Source organism: Leptidea sinapis, chromosome 2 (genome assembly GCF_905404315.1).
Source record: "Leptidea sinapis chromosome 2, ilLepSina1.1, whole genome shotgun sequence".
In the NCBI taxonomy this organism is placed as follows: Eukaryota; Metazoa; Arthropoda; class Insecta; order Lepidoptera; family Pieridae; genus Leptidea; species Leptidea sinapis.
The window spans coordinates 2,598,798-2,619,382 of NC_066266.1; the positions used below are offsets into that span (position 1 = coordinate 2,598,798).

Below are 20,585 nucleotides of genomic sequence, written 5' to 3' on the forward strand. Positions count from 1 at the left end.
TTTCAATTTTACCTTCAACCCCTTGCACTAGGTTGAACTGTTGACACTTACCACGGAACCCCCGTTTCAATCCTCGCCCACCACGTACCAATGTGTTTCGAGTTTCTCAATTCATATATATGTATGTGTATTTCTACGCTTTATAATAGCCTAAACACGTCATGGTCGGATTTGTCGTGGGTGGACGCCTCGTTACAATTACATCGTACTCGATACGGTCTGGACGGTAATGACAATAATTTTGTGCGATAGACAATCGGACATGTTATCATCTAATGTGGTCCAGTACCAGACTGCGTCCAATTTCTGATTGATTGTGATTATTTTATAGCGATAGAAATGACTGTACAATATTGTATATTTTTATTGAAAAGAGCGCATAAAAAGACTGCTGGGAGAGTTTCTTGCAGCGCTTCTTCTCTCAGAGCGCCATTTGTTTCCGAAGCGGTAGTAGTATCTAGTAGTTATTAGAAATGACATCAAAAAGAATTCTAAAGGAATCAATTTTGAGAAAATAAATGCCTTTTAATAGTTCGGCCGGACTAAATCCGACCCAGTGTTTAGTCTATAAGGTTGGCAACGCTCTTGTGATTCTTCTGATGTTACAACAGAGAATGTATCACTTACAATTTTAATACCATCACATGACCCGTATGTATGTTTTTTTATCTTCCTCTTCCTTAAAAAGATATCTTCGCTTTGCTGAACTTCGATGGCGTTATCTGATGTAATTTCTAAACTTAAGAAGTAACAGACGGTAGCAAGCAGGCATTCTGGGACGGAAAATCAGTTGTCGAGTTGTTAATCCGTGCAGGTTCTTACAGCTTGATTCATATGGGACACGGTGAAAAACGCTGCCTCTATTTGTATTCAAGAATAAGAATTCTTGAATAACTTTGCAAGGGTTTTTTTATGACATTAAGGGACGAGGCAATTAGGGCGTTCAGCTGAAGGTAATTGATACGCCGTGCCCATTCTAGAAAAACCCAATAATTAAAAGCGGCACTACAATTGCGCTCGTTACATTGAGACGTAAATTGTTGTCTCTTTTGCCCAGTAATTCCACTAGCTACGGCGTACTACACACACTATAATGCTAACAGTTTACTGCTTCACGGCAGAAGAAGGCGTCGTTGTGGTACCCATAATCTAGCCTGCATCCTATGCTAACTCGTCTCTTACAACACCCTTGGGCCTGTGACATCCCTGCTCCTTTGATGCCCCGGGAAGCACAGGGCATGTATTTGTTGTCATGACAGATCCAAATGTCAATTGTCATTTGATCTACGCGACTCCTCGTCATGTATGCCTAGGTCATCAAGGCTGAATTAGGATGTGAGGTTGTAGTCTGCGCAGTGTTTTCAGAACGATACGAAATTGGTACCAAAAACCACTTAAAAAGTCTGCAGCGCTTATATGGTTCCTCGAATGCGCCAGAGTGTGTGATGTTCACTCACCATTACTTATCTCATAGATACCCCCGTTTGTCCTCCTCTTGCGTAAAATACTAATACATTAGTGGTGTGGTGAATACCATATAATATGTTAAGAGCATAGACTAACAATATACTAAACTAGCGTTTAGACCAACAAAGCCTGCGAGAGAGAAGAAACCTTTGTAACGGAGGTACAGCAAGATAGAAAAGAAACACGAATCTATTATAACTGAACCCGATTTTGACTAACATGTCAACAGTCAGCCACGCGTGACAAAAATAAGCTCTATAGTACTTTGAATACTAACCCGTAACCGGAATCGCTATTTTGATCAACGTAACTGGCAATGCGTGTCAATTTGACCCAAAAATCAAAAGCTATATCTATATTTATTAAATTACTTCAGATTACAACCTAAGCCAGTTTGTTTCGTATTAAAACAGGGTTTTTAAAGTTTTAAAATCTTAATCCTAAATTTATTTATAAAAACTTTTACATTAACATGTTCGGCAAGAAGTCCTTTCGCTGGGTCCAATTGCGACGTTATGCGAATACATACCTACATGGAAGCGCAAGAGTCTCACTACGTGCGTTTAAAAAAGATGATGAAAATGAAATTGTTGTTCGAAACGGACTCACGATTCCGGTTGAGGGATAAACCTTACTAACTAAAACTAGTTAACGCACACGTTGTCAATTTGATTGAAGTTCATTACTCATTACGAACTATCAAATCATTTATACGTTAGTACATTCTACGTCTGTTGTTAAGAGTTCCAGATATAATACAAATAATCGAAACACAATTTTGAGGTTATAAAATAAAAAAACATTGCTACATTAGCTATTTATTTTACATAGTCAAACTTAAATAAGTGAAAATATACAGAGTAATGTTTCTCATAAAAATCATCAGAAAGGACCCCACAATACCTGAAGATTGACGTCTAGAAAGATCTAGAATGAAATACGCATAGGACCTATCTGCAAAAAAATCACAATAAGCGATCTGCTAACGGGTATAATTTAGTATATATATGTATTTTATTATGCAAAATATGATAAGAGTGACAACACATATACTTATATCATTCCTGACGGGGCCCTCGATAGCACACGTTTTTTATAGTCTCAAGACGTTTTAAAATCAGATAACTAATTAAACTATAACTATTTGACTACCTATATAACAAGGGAGCCGTTAAGACCTAAACAATCAAGGGTTAGGTAATCCTCCAGTCATCTAATTTCACTAACTATATTTCAAGCACAAAATGCGTCAGTGAAGTTCTAACAGTGCGTAAGTAAAACATTAGTCCAAGCTAGAGAAAGACGCACATCACTACCTTCAATAATACCACATACCTACCTACATACCTATTATAAATCAAAAACCCCGCCGCGTCTGTCTGTGCGCAACTGATTTTAGTGCGGTTCTCACTGATAGACATCATGGCTCATGGGGAAGCGTAGTAAGTTTTCGTTATAAAGATTTTTTTGTTTTTAACATAATATAATTGTGTACGCGGCGAGACACTTCTGGCGGCGAGAACTGGAAATAACCGGTTTACGATCGCACAGACAGTTGACATTCACAGGGTAAGCACGACCCACCTATTATTTTAACTTGAATATTTTTTATATAAGTGATATTATGTTTATATATTATATTGTATATTAATATAACTGTTTATTGTGCAATATGCATATGAGAAAAAATTGAAATTTATCATATTTTTACTATCCCAAGGACTACAATAGGTAAGTAGGTAATTTTTTGATAATGACAATAGGGGAGAGGGGTGCATAATGGGGACGTTAAGAAAAATACAAATTAAAATAATTAACGCAATGTATTTATAAATTAAAACTAATCACAACACTTTGGTTACTTATTAAACTATCATTTGGCATAGAATTTGGTGATGTAAGTAATCATATGACGTTATAATTTTAATTATTTGAAACTATAATGAAAACCCCATCGTGCCCCAGGGTAGGGGCAGTATGGGGTACGTATTTATTTTGCGTCACAGTACAAGCAGATGTGGATTTCTTCTGCATTGTCGTCGTCTACACCAGCACAAGCTGTATGAGCCCATCGTCCACATAGTTGGCAAGCCACCCAACCTTCCGAAGACTTTAAATAAGTGTGGTTCACGTCAAGGCAGTACAGGCACATGGTATCCTCGTCGGTATTCTTTACACCAGAGGCGGCTTTTTGGGTCTTCTGTTTCTTAGAGTTCTTCTTTAACTTGGGGTCATTTGGATTAGAACACTTCTTCGTTCTCTTAAGTTGTTCTCGTTCTTCTAACTCAATTTTGTAGGGGGTTGAAGTGAGAACCACAGTTTTCCCTCGGCGATAGTTTTTTCTCGTTTGGTTTCTTTGTTCGACTGTCGGGATCGCGAGAATTTCTCGAGGCGAAGCATTTGCAAACGAAGTTGTCAAATCACGACATACTTTTCGAATCGGAGATTGGATTAAGCTATGTTCATTAAGTGTTGATGGTCCAGGCTGACGCTGAGGTGTTGTAAAAGCAGGCAAATCTGCTTCAAGAGGATATTCTTCAAGAATAGGTGGCGGTGGTTGTTGCTGGATTCCGATATTTAAAGGACCTGTTTCAGACTCAATGTTTTCTAGAGGTACGTCTGTGGTTGATGCAGCTAAAAAATCTGAATCTGTAAAGTTATTCTGATTGAAAGGCCATATGCCACATTTTTGGAAGGCTTTGATTGCTGTAGACATTGTTGCAGCTTGAATGTATGCATTTGAAAATATTTCGCTTATTTGAAATGTTGTTATTATTCGCCCCGGGTGTGACCTTAACCAATCAGAGCAGGCATGGTCATAGTATACACTCAAAGGTTTCATAAACCCAACATCTAAGGGTTGAAGCCTATGAGTGCAATGCGGGGGAAAGCAAAGCATTACAACGCCATTTTTGCGTGCATATTCAATAACTGATATGTTTTGCGTATGTGTTACATGACCATCTAAAAGAAGCAAGACCGGGTTAGTTATTGACGCACCAGAAAAATTGACAAACCGTTGGAACCAGCTCATAAATATTTCACTTGTCATCCATCCTTTAGCATTGCATTCTGCTGTCGTCCCTGGAGGAGCTCGATCCAGCAACTCTTGCTTCATTCTCTGTCGAGGAAATATTAGCGTAGGAGGCATGTAAGTTCCTGCTGCATTAAAACATACCTCAACCGTAACCGTTTGCCCTCGTTCTGCTGAAGAAAGCGATCCTACCTGTTTTCTACCCTTTTCTGCAATAATTTTGCTCTTGGTTTTTGAGACGCATGATATGCCAGTCTCATCGCAATTAAAAATTCTGTCTGGGGTCAAATTATATTTGTCATATACTTCCCCGAGCAGAGAATAAAATGTACTCACAGCCACTTTATTAAAGCCCATTGCCCGAGCTGCCGATGTAGCTTCCGGTTTTCGGATAGATAGATCTGGGTGGCGCTTCAAAAATCCCTTTAACCAATCTACGCCAGCTATCTTTTTATCACGATTAAAATTGTTAGCTTTGCCATTTTTTTCCGCTAGCTGATAAGCTAGCTTCCGTAGGACGATAGTGGTTAAACCAAACAAACGTTTCTCCATTTCTATAATGTACCTAACCAGCTCCTCTTCTTCTTGTTTGGAAAACACGGGCTTGAAGTTACTTGGAGTAGAGTCAAGAGGCAGCTCGCCTTTCCTCATTTTAGCAACGTGACGCTCTAATGTGGTCTGGGGTACGCTATACAGGTGAGCCGCTTTTCTATAGCCAGCAGTTTTGCTTAAGACTGCATCAATTGCCTGTTTCATGTTTTCAATGGACCAACTTAGTCTCGAACTTTTCTTCTTATACGTCCGCACCATTTTTATACCTAAAATAAAATATTTTCTATTATAAAATGAACAAGAACGATTCTTCAGTTAATTTACAAAACAGGGGCATAATGGGGACAACGGTTGCGGGCATAACGGGGTACCCCATCGTACCCCGTAGCCATGTCCCCGTTATGCCCCAATTTTCACATTATTTAAAATAACAAACCAAATAAAATGAGTGACGGTTAGAGTATTTTTGTTCAAAACATATCAATAAGTCATTTATCTACATAAACAAAATAAATACATAATAGTAGCGACATAAACACTTACCTTTTTATTTGCGTATTCGAAGTCACTCAAAATAACATAAAATTACGTTGAAAATCGATGTTTGTTTTAAAAATCAAATGCGCGCAGTCTAGTCGCCGGTCACTGTCAGACTAAAGAGAGATACAAAATGGCTACCTATTAGCGAAAACAAAACGCATCTAGAGCGTATAGTTTTTTGTAAGTGTGGATGGCCCCGTCGTGCCTCGCGTCCCCGTCATGCCCCCCTCTCCCCTAATTATATTTGTATGATTCCTTCACCATTTTATTTAATATTGCAAGGTTTTACTTAACACTCGTTGGTTGCTTGGTATATCACTAGGTATTGGTATGTAACGTTTTTAACACTTCCTGATAACCGATTGAGCCAAAATTTTGTACACCTGCATAATTTCGGTTGACATATGTTATAATATATATTATACATTATCTGACGCTGCAGTCAGGATTATCTCTTCATAAGGGAACTCTCCATTGTATGTAAATTTAATTTGGTTTTAAAAATAATGATATTTAGTACTACTTTCCCCAATTGTCACAAAAAATCACTTCGACACGTAGTTCATCTCTACAAGAGGCGCCTTCAGGAGCTGTTGGCTAGCCAAAAGCTAGAACGAGACCTGTATTAATTTTGTTTGCCAAACATGACCTTGACCATGAACTGCAGCTGTAGATAGGAAACTCCTTTCTTTTTTTTTTATGGAATAGGAGGACAAACGAGCGTACGGGTCACCTGGTGTTAAGTGATCACCGCCGCCCACATTCTCTTGCAACACCAGAGGAATCACAAGAACGTTGCCGGCCTTTAAGGACGTGTACGCGCTTTTTTTGAAGGTACCCATGTCGTATCGTCCCGAAAACTACGCACAAGGAAGCTCATTCCACAGCTTTGTAGTACGAGGGAGAAAGTTTCTTAAAAACCGCACTGTGGAGGACTGCCACACATCCAGATGGTGGGGATGATATCCTAACTTGTGGCGTGTCGTGCGAAGGTGAAATTCGGCGGCAGGAATCAGGTTAAACAGATCTTCGGAACACTCCCCGTGATAAATGCGGTAGAAGACACACAATGAAGCGACGTCTCTACGCAACGCCAAGTGATCCAGCCGTTCACAGAGCACTGAGTCCCCGACAATTCGAGTTGCTCTACGTTGCACGCGGTCAAATGGATCGAGCAGATACTGGGGTGCACCAGACCAGAGATGACAGCAATACTCCATGTGTGGCCGGACCTGCGCTTTGTAGAGCGCTAGAATGTGGGCCGGCTTGAAGTATTGCCGTGTCCTATTAATGACGCCCAGCTTCTTCTAAGCCAATTTGGCTTTGCCCTCCAGATGGCCACGGAATTGGCAATCGCTCGAGATTTCGAGACCCAGTATTCCGATACTAGGCGCGGCTTTAAGAGAAGTGTTCTCGAAGAGCGGTGATACGACAAATGGGGTTTGTTTTAGTGGTAAACGCGCAAACTTGAGTCTTCTGGGGGTTAAATTGGACAAGGTTTAATTTACCCCATTCCGCGACCTTCTCGATAGAAGACACAAGTTTCTCCCGGCACTGGTCGACGATTTCCCGAGAGAGACCTGCATGGCCCGTGTATACGGCATCACCAGCACTGTCATGTGCATAGCAATGCATGTTGGAGGTGTCCAACATATCATTGATAAGCAGAAGAAACAGCGTAGGAGTTAGCACACAGCCTTGGGGCACTCCAGCATTCACGGGCTTCGGGTTCGAGCAATATCCATCGACAACGACCTGTATGCTACGCCCAGTGAGGAAGCTGGAGGTCCACTTGCACAAGCTCTCGGGAAGCCCAAATGATGGAAGTTTTGAGAGGAGCGCCTTGTGCCATACAAATCCGATCAAAGGCCTTCGCTATATCCAGGTTAACTGCCAGGCCTTCCCCCTTGCTTTCAATAGCCGCCGCCCATCTATGTGTTAGGTATACCAGAAGGTCACCTGCCGACCGTCCATGGCGAAAGCCGTACTGTCGGTCGTTGATCAACTGGTGACCCTCTAGGTATACTAAAAGCTGGCGGCTAATTATGCTCTCCATGATTTTGGAGAGCAGGGAGGTGATAGCAATAGGCCTGTAGTTCGCCGGATTCGAACTGTCTCCTTTTTTTTTGGATCGGATGGACTAGGGCTGACTTCCATGAGTCAGGGACTACGCCTTTGGAATAAGAGTGCCGGAATAAACGCGTTAGCACCGGCGTCAACTCAGGGGCACACGTTCTAAGCACGATTGGAGAAATGCCATCCGGCCCGCTCGACTTTCTGACGTCCAACGAAAACAGAGCTCGCCTAACAGTTTTCTGTCTGAGCTCTGACACCGCGGGATGGTCGGCGGTGTTTTACCGTTGTCGTCAAGAGTCGAGTTGGAGGCGAAAAGAGCGCACAGGAGCTCGGCTTTCTCTTTTGCCGTATGGGCCAGGGTGTCATACCCCAAGTGCAACGGCGGCATGGACGGCTGGTTGAAGTTACCAAGAGCAGCTTTCGACAACGACCAGAACTTGAGTGTTCCGGTCGGGTAACTGGAAAGCTGCTCGCCGATTTTGACGACGTGCTTAGACTTCGCACGGGCGATGTGCCGCTTAAAAAATCTGGAGGAACGGTTATATTTCCTCTTAAGAACTTTGCAGTTCGGATCCTTTGTGCCCAGCGCCGCAACCCAAGTTCGATACGCCTGTTTTTTGCAGTCAGATGCTGCTTTAACTGACGCATCGAACCAGGGCTGTGATCTAATCCTAACAAGGGAACTCCTCAACGGGTAGTTCCATAAACATGAAACTTTAAATATTTGTTTAAGCTTAAGTTTAAAATGGTATGTTCCATAAAGTAAAAGTATTTGATGCCTGTATACTACCATGCATGATTAATGCTTGTCAGACATGGGCACTTACTGGCAAACAAGAAAAACAATTAAGAATATGTCTGAACAGTATTGAAAGAAGAGATTTAGGTATTTGATTAAAGGACAGAATAAAATAAAAAGAAATAAAAAACAAAATTCCATAAATTTTAGCAAGGGACAAAAATGGAAATGGATAGGACACAGGATAGGCAAAAAAGAAAGCTGGTAGAGTTTCTTACGCCGCTTATTCTCTCTCAGAGCGCCATTTGTTTCCGAAGCGGTAGTGGTATCTAGTATATTAGAATTGACATCAAAAAAAATCTAAAGGAATCAATTTTGAGAAAATAAATGCCTTTTATGCCTTTTCACATCCTTAGAGATAAAATCGACAAACGGACAAAGAAAATTACGTGGATACCAATGAACAAAAGCAGTTTAATGCCACGCCTTGGGACGCGTGAATTGCAATTTCCATACAAACTTCTATCCCCGGTAAGCTCTACGCCTTCCCATTGAAAGACAGCGTGTACGGATAAGGTGAGTTACCGTCGATAAGTTTATTGGGACACAAAAGTCAACGATAGTTTCGATTTTTTATCTCAAGTAGGCCACAAACGAAGATAGACTGAATATTGGAAATGGCCGTAAGTTGTTTGTCAGTTTTGACTAGGTCAAAACTTGCCGTTGCGTTGCCGCAAGGACAACACATTCCTAAAAGGCGATATTAAGATTCTCCGTGCATTATGACGTACGCTACTATTTATAAATACTGTAAATTGTTAAATATTGTTTAAAGCTCATTAGTGGATTACGTCCTGCTTGCAATACCTGCGTGAGCCGCGTATGGACCAAATCACACGATTGCACGATTACTTTAAATGAGCACGGTTGGAGACGGCAAATAGCCAAAAACTTTTTGTCGTCTCCATCCGTGAAGAAAAGGCGTAAGAGTCGAGCTTTGGCTGTTCCTACCTCCTATATAATATAGTTATAATCATATATAGATACAACGCGACGGAACCCACAAGTATTTGTTCTATTTGGGTTGCACACTGTTAGAAAGACACTGAAATAAATTACACATTTGTAAAAAGTAAGTCACAACAAATATTAACTAATCGACTATTTCGATCATATATATGTACTCGATTCAGCTTTGCATTTAAATAGAGTACAAGCATATGTTTTTCTATGTATGGCCACAGTATTCTACTTCGGTACTTTGGAATACAATATTATCTATATGCCCTTAATAAAAGTCAACCTTATTGCTGTCTGTTAAGGTTTCAATTCGATCAGTGCGTAATGAACTATAGGAAATGAAACTGCAAGCCGTACTGATACAACAGGACAGGCGCGAGGGGGTGAAAGGGGAAAGGGAGGCGGCTTCACATTCCAGCGAGGTCCAGAGACACTTCTTTAAGACTTTACTGTTACGGTGGTTTTTTTTAAATAAAAATAAGGGTCGAGACGATCAATACGTTCAGCTGATGCCTTGACCTTGCCCATTACAATGCAGTGCCGCTCAGGATTCTTGAATAACCCAAAAATTCTGAGAGGCACTACAATTGCGCTCGTCACCTTGAGACATAAGATGTTAAGTCTCATTTTCCCAGTAATTTTTCTAACTACGGCGCCCTTTCATACCGAAACAGATTAATGTTTACATATTACTGCTTCACGGCAGAAATAGACGCCGTTGTGGTGCCCATAGTCTAGCCGTCATCCTGTGCAAAGGAGCCACACACACATTTATAACTGTGCCCCATTCATTTACTGCAGTACATATTTGATTGAAGTTATGCTATTAAACATTTAAAGAAAACATTTCGTATACTTATTTCGAAGCACATCAGAAGGGGCTCTAGAGGTTTCGATAAAATTTTGCATATTATATTTACGTTTTTATTTTTCTAATTATAGAAAAATTCAAAAACCCCCAAAGCCTCATAATTTTTTATTTCATTTTTGCTATTGAATGTTACTATAAACTTTATATTTTTTACTAACTACTTAATATTATTAAAGTAAAATGTTACTACAGATATTTATTATTATTATTATTAATTTTAATTAATTAATACACTGAAAGAATTATTAATTTGATATTATATTTAATATAATGTTAAAGCAAGGCGGAAACACATAGCCACAGTAAAATTAAAATCTTTCAAGAACGAAACGTGAACTCGATGACAAATATTTTTCAACACACTTGCTCGTAAAGTGAACCTTATTACATCGTACTTAGGGCCATAAACTGAACTATAACACAGACGTGCATAACACACACTAGTGAATAATAGAATTACCCCTACAAAAATAAGTTAATACCTAATTACAAATTATATGAAAGTAAACAGAGCATTTTCAATTTAGCCGGGTAATACAGTTTTTTTTTGTAGCAACAAAGAGGTTTTATGCTGCTGAAAATCCATTTACATTTTTGGAATAAATAAATGTGTCCCTAATTAGATTTACTTTTATCAAATTATTTATAATTCACAATATTTAGTTGTAAAATATAATATGCATTTTATCACTAAAATTATAATTTAAAAGTAGGCTGTATGTAATCAATGTATTTTTCTATATCTAATCAATCACTTTTTATTTGGCGCGTGCAAAAAAGTAAACCCGCGCGCCATTACCCATAATTTTCATATTTTGTTTAATTTTTTTATGAAAATAAGGGACGCGACGAGAAGGACATTCAGCTGATGGTAATTGATACGCCCTGCCCATTACAATGCAGTGCCGCTCAGGATTCATTAAAAACCCAAAATTTCTCAGCGGCACTACTATTGCGCTCGTTACATAAGATGTTAAGTAATAATGTTTTAATGATTTATGCAATACATGTTTATTACTCGCAAATGTGTTGGAAAAATGCGCATGAAACTCGTGAGAAACTTACTCACTAGACACTCGGCTGATTCACGATTACTGCAACCCACAGACTGAGGTACCTATAATGAGAAACTTATCTCACCTGTATCATATTATACTTTTAAAAAGCACGACGACTCAACTAGAATTATCTATGTACTACGGCCTTAACATTTTTTACACGTTATGATAACACAATCAGTCAACAAATGATAAAGTGAGAAATAACTTTTATTTTACTTTAACGACTTTTCAAATAAACTTTTTGCAAATAGACGTATTGCTAATGATTGGTTTACCTACATATTGGTTTTACCGTTTCCCGCGTTTATTTACAGTGCTGCCCAGCCTAGCGAAACTCTCTAAGAAGTAAGCGATTGTATGAAACGTGCAGTCATTGATAGATTGACAGTTGACGGATACATTAATCTAGTATAAAACGGAGAAAGCCGAAACCCACAACGTTTTAAGCTTATGTAGGCTTTAAATACTACATAATAAGAGGCGAGACTGCTTAAGTAAAAATTGAGATTTAGTTTAGTATGAAACGTGCAGTGATTCGACATAAGTTTGAATTAGTAGTGATTACAGTATGGCGATTGGCGACGAAGTATAATCCGGCTAATATTGAAAGCGAATACCTGCTTAAAACGTAGTAGATTTCGGCTATCTCCGTTTTTTACAAGATTATAGCCGTCATCTGTCAATCTATCAATGACTGCACATATCATACAATCGAGTGAATCACATTTTTCTTAGAGAGTTTCACTAGGCTGCTCTTTGGGGCTGCCTGACATTCGGAAAACGTCAGAATTACCTTTCTTTCTTTTTCTTAATTTATTTCATGACTAATAGTCATTCAGTCGGAGACTTATCGTTGTATTGAAAGTGTTGTCAGCGATATAGTCAACAAATATTATTTGGTTGGTTTACTCTAAGATATAACTTTATAGCGTATTTATTTGTAAGGCTCGTACTTAATATTAAATTAAAAATAATATAAGTATACCTACCTATAATATATACTATGCCGAAAACATTGATTAACTATTATATTTATATATATTTATTTACTTTATATTTTCTGTTATATATTCTTAAAGTACCTAATAGATAACAGTTACGATATAATTATAATTGTGAATAAAATATTTTTCATAATTTTTATCTACTATTTAATTCATTCAATTGTATATTAAAATCAAACGAAGAAATACAAAGTAACATGCATTTCAACCCTTGGGAGTTAGGGTCTTCTATCCCTATCTCGCAAAACAAATATGTATAGAGCTACCATAGCTACCATAGCCAAACTAAAATGTGGCGTCACATTTTAATATGGCTATCTCTGCCTAATTTTGTTATTTGATCTACAAATAAAACTAACTTCAAAAATGAATAAAAATAATATTTTTTTTATGACAATAAGGGACGAGACGAGCAGAACGTTCAGCTGATGGTAATTGATACGCTCTGCCCATTAAAATGCAGTGCCTCAGAATTCTTGAAAAACCTAATAATTCTGAGCGGCACTACAATTGCGCTCGTCACCTTGAGACGTAAGATGTTAAATCTCTTTTGCCTTGTAATTTCACTAGCTACGGCGCCTTTCAGAACGAAACACAATAATGCTCAAACATTACTGCATCACGGTAGAAATAGTAGCCGTTGTGGTACCCATAATCTAGCCGGCATCCTGTGCAAAGGATCACAATAGTTTGGATCGAGTATAATAACCAATTGTCGGGTTTTAACGAACACAAAAGGGATCTGTTCGGGTTGATACAAGCGGCCGAATTAAACCACCGGACATTACGCCAAAATACCACATCATCTGGCATTTCACGCTCATGTCTTTTGCAAAAAAATTCCCGCCTCGCACAGCCACTTTGTGGAATCAATTACCGGCTAATGTTTTCCCGAACCGACACGACTCAGGGACCTCCAAGAAAAGAGCATACTCCCACCTTAAAGGTCGGCAACGCATTTCTGACCCCTGTTGTTTCGGATGTACATGGGCGGGTGCCTCACCACTCCCCATCTCGTAAGCCTCTTGCCCGTTTGCCTCCTCTTATATATAATAAAAGGATTTGCGTCGAGCTCGCAGTTGGTTCATAGAAATATATTTAATACGTACAAAGAATGGAGAACGAAAAGCAGCAGGCCTTCCTTATCTTTCTCTCACATTTTCAATCGTTCGTTAGCTCTGTCCGGGCTAGTCCAATGTGTACGCACCTTAATATGTAATTAAATGACAATGAAGATCCAAAATGAGCCGCAAAAGTAATAATAATATCTTTTACATATCTTCTAATAAGTGCTTATAATATACACATAACATTCTAATAATCATTGAAATTTAAAATAAATTTACGCTGCCAATTTTATTGCGCTACAACTTATGAACAATTCTAAATTTAAAAAAGCAGTCACAATAGGCATGATGACAACAAGTAAACTTCATTGAAATAATTTGTGTGTATATTATTACAAAATTCCTAATTCTAAAACTCTGATTCTTTTCATAATTAAAAGCAAGATGAATATAATAATCGATAAAATAAAATCGCTAAATACGGCAATCCGCCATGAAATGTTTAACGCCAATCAGAGCTAGAGATGGGCGTTATAACACACAACACATTATATATTACAATATATTTTTACAACAGTATAACACATTATAAAATTTGCCACTAGACTGTTATAATATAAATTATTTCTATAGTGTTATAATTCGTTTGAAATTTAATTACAGCGCCATCTATGCACACGAGCGGAAAGTGGTACGTTTCTTTAATGAAATTAAAATTTTGTAAATTTAATATTTTTAACAGATGGCACTTTTTCGTATTCGCTTTAGTAAGTGCTTAGTCTTCAAAGTAATGTGAACACTTCGTATATCACAATAAAAACTATTTTTACTTGCGACGAACAAATATAAAATTATAACACTGTTGTTTTAGATTGAAAAGTATTGTAAACACTCTCGCTATAAACATTAGAGCTATTTTTACTTGCGATGAGACGAAGATAAATAACATTTTGGATAAAACAACACTTTCATTCATTATATTTCCAATGAGAATCATTATTTGCGAGTTTTTAAATTGACAAACTGCTAGTTGTGTTTCGAAAATTATTATTATCACTTTTAAAGTAAAATGTTTGTAAAAACTATAGTATGAATTGTAAATTAAATGGATATGTGTTTTTATTTTTTTATGTAAATAGACAAGTGTTAGTGTAAAAATAAAATTTGTGAATAGTGTAAATATACGTTTAGTTAATAGTTTCTTTAACTCATTAGTCGACAAGATTGTTCTGTGTAGGTACACAGGTAAAAAAAAGCTTTCTAAAAAGCACAACAAAAAATACCATCTACCTAGTACCTACTTAGTGTTAAAGAAATTATTCCTCTTCAAATATGTTATATTATAACACTAAATAACATCAAACCGCGACAACAACTATCAGCGTAAATAATTTCGATAAAAATTTATAATATCTAATATATATTAGAACAGTTTACAACAACAGTTAGAAAAATATAACACAACAGTATAATTCATTGAAAAATTATAACAGTTTAGCCCACCTCTGATCAGAGCGCATGACGTCACGTTAGAGTTCTTTCTCTTTGTTTACATTTGAATTACTTAAGATAATACACACTCGCTCGCTTTTTTAATTGAATACGCCGTTATTGTTTTGTTATTAACTTCAATTTCTTTTGTGTAAATTGATTGCGCTAAACTGAGTCATGGAACAAGGATTTACAAAGGCTTCCAGCGCAAATTTACCAAGAATCGACTTGATAATGCTAGGAACGTTTCTGGCATCAAACAAAGACTTCTGTTCAGCAGAATTTAGAAATGTTAAAACTTCCATGTAAGTATTGTGTATTAAACAGTTAATTAATTATTTAAACCATAAAAATAATTCGTTGAAAGCATAGCTATTGTACCTATTTCAGTATAACATTCAATATTACAATTTGAGGTTATGTTTATGTTAAATATTTCTTTTTGCAATTAAATATTTACCATTGCTTTAATTATTTCAGGTCTGCTAGGGCATCTTATGGTGATGATGCTGTAAGCTATGTTCAGGTCAAACGTGAAGGAAATTTGTGCACAATAAAAGCTAAAATCTGCCCAGAACATAAAGTGCATGCCAAGTTGTATGGAGTGTCTTTGGTAGTCGACGAACAAGAAGAAACAGTTAAGTCAGTAGAATGTCATGATTGTGTGGCTTCTCAAGGAGGCTGCAAACATGCCATGGCATTCTTAATGTGGGTTCATCGCAGAAGTGAAGATCCATCTTGCACATCCATAGAATGCTATTGGAGGAAATCCAAACTTTCTAGAGTTGGGAGTACCCTTAAATACATAACTGCTACGGAATTATCTAAGGGTAGCCCTACCTTACCATCAGATACCGAAGTATTCGAAAAGTTTGTAGAAGAAGGGAAGAGAAGAAGGTTAACCGACTGTGAATTAATGAAATACCAAAAGGACTATGTTTTTGATAGACTTTTAAGTCTATCAATGGACAATTTAGTGTTGAAATATAAAGAAAACTGTTGTAATAAATTTTTGGATAGTGTGATATTTTCTGATGCTGACATCAACAATGTAGAAGAAGAAACAAGGGAGCAACATAAAAGTAAGCTTTGGTATGAATTAAGGTATGGCAGAGTGACCGCTTCAAGAGCATATGAATTCAGTAGGTGTAAAACCAGTGACGGTACTCTGATGGCAGTAATAATGGGTGGAAAAATTCCAGACACAACAGCTATGAAACGTGGTAGAATTTTGGAGGATGAAGTGAGGAAAACTGTAAGTGCCAACCTGGAAAAGAAAATTAGAAAAACTGGTTATTCTTATCTAAAAATTATCCCATGCTAGCGGGTTCACCTGATGGGATCTGTGAAAATAGTATAATAGAAATTAAGTGTCCTATGAGTCAAAAAACAATTAAAGCATATGTAAAGAATGGGAAGCCAACCCAAAAGTTTTATGTGCAAATGCAACTTCAAATGTTACTAACAGGACATAAAAAAGGCTACTTCTGTGTAGCTGACTGCAACTACAGTGCCAATAAGAAAGTAGATATAATGGAAATTATGTATGATGAAAAATATGTATCAGATTTTCTTAAGGTAATAGTCCCTTTGTGGAAGGATAATGTATATCCAGTGTTATATAAAAGTGTAATGTTATAAATAAAAACCAGTTTATGTAAAAATGTTTTTATTTGTAGGATAAACCTCTGATGATCTTCAAACATTATATACTAATTTACAACACTATATAAATATTCATTTACATTCACTTATATCAATGTTTTATGTTAGACTAGCTCATATTAAACAAACGAGTTTAAGCAAAGTAACAATGAACTTCGAAATAATACTGATTCTTTGTTTAATTATCTGTATAATACAATAACTTGCACTCAACATTGTACAGTCAAACAGGATTTCAGAAACTGAATCTAACATTATTCTGAAACTGAACTGGCATATATTCTTGATCAAGCTGATTGATTTGATCTTACAAGATTCTTTGATCAAACAAACATGTATATTTATTTGATCAAAGAATCTTGTAAGTTAATCAATCCACAGGCAATGGTTATAACATCATCTAGCAATTTGACTAAATTAACATTTACACATGCATGCGGCTTTAACATACAGAATTCACGTAGGCGTCTAATCACTCTCTCCACATGAATCCTTAAGCTTGCAATTTGTTTTGTTTCCCTTGCCTCATGTTTTGATAGCTTTGTACCAGTTGCAACACTTGGAGGTCGTACTAAGTTCACTCCCTGTTTTCTTAAATATTGTTGTACATGTTTGAAACCTCTGTAAGCCATCACACGCATACCTGGTTGCAAACACTTTATAAAATCACAAGATTCGACCGACAATGTGTCAGTAATTCTTCCTCCATATCCTGGAGAAATGTAATTGATTAGTCCATTAGGAGTACAAGACACAAGATACTTTATCGTATTAGCTTTTTTGTATTCTGACCAGGAGAGAGCCTGCTTTTGAAGGCTTTTCTATCTCAATTTCTAAGCAGTCTATAATACAAGTTACATTGTAATATTTATGCCTAAAGGCCATAGGCAAATTTTTTCTTATGGAATCTTTATCTAAGACAACAAGAAAAGGTCGCATCAAACTAGCTATTAGTGGTATATTTTTCAGAAATATCTTGCTGGCATATGTCGGATCAATAGAAAAATCATCAGAAAGCTCTCTGAAACTACTATTTAATTTAATTTTTTTCAAGCACATTGTTATATGGTGTGTGGGAATATTTAACTTTTTTTCAATTAAATCTATAAGGTAGTAACAACTGTTAGGAACTCCAATGTAAGACCGTGGGTTCTTTTTTATTTTCTGCAATGTATATGCCAAGATTCTTGATGCCTCTTGTTTCTTATCGTCTTCAATTAATTCACTGCAGTCTGAAGACGATTTAATTTTTAAAGATGTCACTGATGGTGATTCACTATGTGCCACAGATGGTGTGTATGAAATATCACTGTCAGAATCTGCCTGAAATCCTATTTTCTTGGAACATTTTTGTATGGTGGATATGGATGGCTTGGTACTTGTGATTTTAAATGGTGAAGTAAAAGCAGAATGACAAAAGGGTTTCGATGGTGAAGTCATCTGATCTACTGATTTTATTTCTGTTTGAACAGCTTTACTTCTGAACTTATTTGTTATATACACTTGAATGGATTTATTTACCATCTTAGGTGCATCTTTTGTAGTACTTTCCTGCATGGCTGATGTTCCGGGGGTTGGGTCTTCAAGTTCTAGCTGTTCTGTTGCAACAGAACAAGTTGTAGTTGTTTTATTTTGTAATTCTTGCTCAGCTTCTGCAACGACTTCTCTTCTTTGCTTTTTCGCACTATATTTCCTTTCGTTTAAGTCGGAAGTTCGTTTTCTTCTGTCAGGTTGGCATTCAAATTTTGAGGGAACGCACCCAGGTTTCATGCGAATCTGCGACACTGACCCCATCACATGATACTCCATGTAGTTTGCCATATAATTTGGTAACTGAAAATGAAATAAAATACCTTTTTAATAGCTCATTCATTGAGGATTTGATTATAATAAGTAACGTAAAGATTATAATGAGTAAGAGAATCATAACCTCCAAAAAGTTTGTATATCAATGTTTACTTCTTCCCATAAAATTAGCTTATAATGAATTTAGCAACAAAATTCGACAAAATAAAAAAAGGAAATACTTACGTCAAAGTGATCTTCACAAAAATAAAGCTGTGTAGTGGGTAATATTCCTTCCAAATCACGTCTTGCAAGTTCAAGCCACTTCTTTCTTAATTTCTTATCGAAAGGAACGAAAATAAATAACTTCTCAGGAGTTTTTATGGACGTATTAGTACACAGAGGGACGGAACACCACCGATATGCTTTCCAAGTCATGTTTTTAATGTAAAAACTAGTAAAATGTCCAAATTAAATATGAATTAGATAATGTTTACATATACCGAATGTTCCTTGTACTCTAAAGTGACGTAAGCAAGCGACGCCATGACACTTTGACGCGTTTTGGTGCAAATTTTAAATTTATGAATCAAAAATTATTTTTTAAGTACTAAACCTAAATTTTCCGCAGAAATATTATGTTTATTATAATTCATATATATTTCCAAATATTATAGAACAGTTTCTCAAAATTTGTCATCATGCCTATTATCACATTCATAATAAGAACGCATAGCATACCTAGACATAAAACTTGCATAGAGAGTGGCATATAGCTGATATCTAACAGATATCGCGCGAGTTGAATGCAGTCGGTGCGATTAGGTGTTATTTTTTATTTCAATAATGACTGATCCAAGTCCGTCAGGTTTCGTTCCAAAAGAAACGAGTTGTTATTCATCGCCAAGCACGAGAAATGGCGAAAATTGTTCTAGACATGTGTGTTGAACAAAAAAGAAATTGTTAATTAATTATTAGGTTAAAATGATGAAAAAATATAATTTTAATCTAGTGCAAAATGGTAAACTTAAAGCAATGTTTACATTTATCGACACACTCATGATTATAGTCATCAATTATAATTAGGTTACATCACTACCGCATTCCTGAACTTTTAATTGTAGTTACGCACCGCCAATTGAGTTCATTTTCTTGTGGAGTGGAGTGGACTTCGGAGCACTGCGCGGCCTGTGTCATACGTCGTATGCAGCTAATGAGGCCATGCGGCTCTACTTTAAAGACAAGGAATCTATGCAACCGTTTCCGAAAAATGCGTCATGGCCTTAGCCGACGGTGCACGCTCGAAGGACCAATGACGCCGCGAAACAAATTTATTTCTCTTTCGCCCGTATTGTAATATGCCGTACGCATTGCTCTCAAGTACACCTTAACTCCGCGCTAGAGATAGAAAAAGAGCACAATAATTTACAACTTTGACCGATTGCACCAATAAAATAAATCTATATAGAAAGTCTAAATCAGCGTTGCAATACAAGTAATAGAACAGTAACGTTACTCAGCAGTATCCTTGAAATTTATATAGTCTGGGCGGAACACTAGGGTTGGTACATACAAAAGACGGCGTGGCGCAGCTAATTTAACTCCACTGACCTGTATAAGTAGGTACCACTGGACACTGTTCCATATGAATGACAGCATATTTTTTGTGCCTATTTGAAGCGCCACTAGCGAGCGTCAAGAGAACTAATTTTGACATATAATACAAAAGGCTGCGAAGGAACATACAATACTCTGAAGTATTTTTACATTTTGAATTCATTTCGTTAGTTTTCAGTGTTTTTTATACTTCAAGAATCAACGAATCGAATCCCACCATCTATGTTGTCATCACCAGTTTTAGTACCGCAGACTCTCGCTACATGGCCAACAGGACCAAAATGGCGAACATCAAACAGGCACAAAAGCACTTTGACAGCCACCAGTCCAGTGGGATATAATAGAGGTCAGTCTTTAACTCGGACAGCGACCAATCTCGGCGTTGCACTCAATAGTTTTGTCTTCCCAAGATTGCTTAGCGAATGTGGCTTGCGTCGATCTGGGCACTCGTGAAGTGAAGATACTCTAATATTACTGTATTGTTTCAGCGTCAAAAGCCTGTCAAATATGGCACGCTTTCATAGTCACATTTAATACGTATTGTTCGCAAAAAATGAAAACCTTACGTTTACGCCTTAAAGTAATAAACTTTAACA

At 37.1% G+C, this 20,585-nt stretch overlaps 3 protein-coding genes across 4 annotated transcripts; 1 reads left to right on the top strand and 2 right to left on the bottom strand.

Annotated features, from left to right (window-relative positions):
- Nucleotides 1–3,232: 3,232 nt before the first annotated feature.
- Nucleotides 3,233–5,824, bottom strand: LOC126972727 (uncharacterized). Its single transcript, XM_050819647.1, has 2 exons — nucleotides 5,597–5,824; nucleotides 3,233–5,319 (listed from the first exon to the last, which is right to left on the bottom strand). Exon 2 carries the CDS (start codon nucleotides 5,309–5,311, stop codon nucleotides 3,458–3,460), a length of 1,854 nt encoding a protein of 617 aa, XP_050675604.1. The 5' UTR covers nucleotides 5,312–5,319; nucleotides 5,597–5,824; the 3' UTR covers nucleotides 3,233–3,457.
- Nucleotides 5,825–15,099: 9,275 nt separating this feature from the next.
- Nucleotides 15,100–16,389, top strand: LOC126972851 (uncharacterized). The gene is made up of 2 exons (XM_050819955.1): nucleotides 15,100–15,227; nucleotides 15,403–16,389. Exons 1-2 carry the CDS (start codon nucleotides 15,100–15,102, stop codon nucleotides 16,244–16,246), a joined length of 972 nt encoding a protein of 323 aa, XP_050675912.1. The 3' UTR covers nucleotides 16,247–16,389.
- An 882-nt stretch (nucleotides 16,390–17,271) lies between these two features.
- Nucleotides 17,272–20,576, bottom strand: LOC126972783 (uncharacterized). Of its 2 annotated transcripts, XM_050819830.1 has the most exons (2): nucleotides 18,619–20,576; nucleotides 17,272–18,420 (listed from the first exon to the last, which is right to left on the bottom strand). In XM_050819830.1, exons 1-2 carry the CDS (start codon nucleotides 18,808–18,810, stop codon nucleotides 17,359–17,361), a joined length of 1,254 nt encoding a protein of 417 aa, XP_050675787.1. In that variant the 5' UTR covers nucleotides 18,811–20,576; the 3' UTR covers nucleotides 17,272–17,358. The 2 variants fall into 2 exon arrangements, with proteins under 2 accessions (XP_050675787.1, XP_050675796.1); XM_050819839.1 differs by lacking the exon at nucleotides 18,619–20,576 and having other exon boundaries at nucleotides 17,272–18,599.
- Between the last annotated feature and the right edge of the window lie 9 nt (nucleotides 20,577–20,585).

What these genes read in the sequence shown, in the direction of transcription:
- LOC126972851 (XM_050819955.1), top strand. Translation starts at nt 15,100, where the DNA reads ATGGAACAAGGATTTACAAAGGCTTCCAGCGCAAATTTACCAAGAATC. An exon ending in AGAAATGTTAAAACTTCCAT is followed by an intron (nt 15,228 to 15,402) that starts GTAAGTATTGTG and finishes TAATTATTTCAG; the next exon opens with GTCTGCTAGGGCATCTTATG.
- LOC126972727 (XM_050819647.1), bottom strand. Translation starts at nt 5,311, where the DNA reads ATGGTGCGGACGTATAAGAAGAAAAGTTCGAGACTAAGTTGGTCCATT.
- LOC126972783 (XM_050819830.1), bottom strand. Translation starts at nt 18,810, where the DNA reads ATGACTTGGAAAGCATATCGGTGGTGTTCCGTCCCTCTGTGTACTAAT. An exon ending in TTTGTGAAGATCACTTTGAC is followed by an intron (nt 18,421 to 18,618) that starts GTAAGTATTTCC and finishes TTTCATTTTCAG; the next exon opens with TTACCAAATTATATGGCAAA.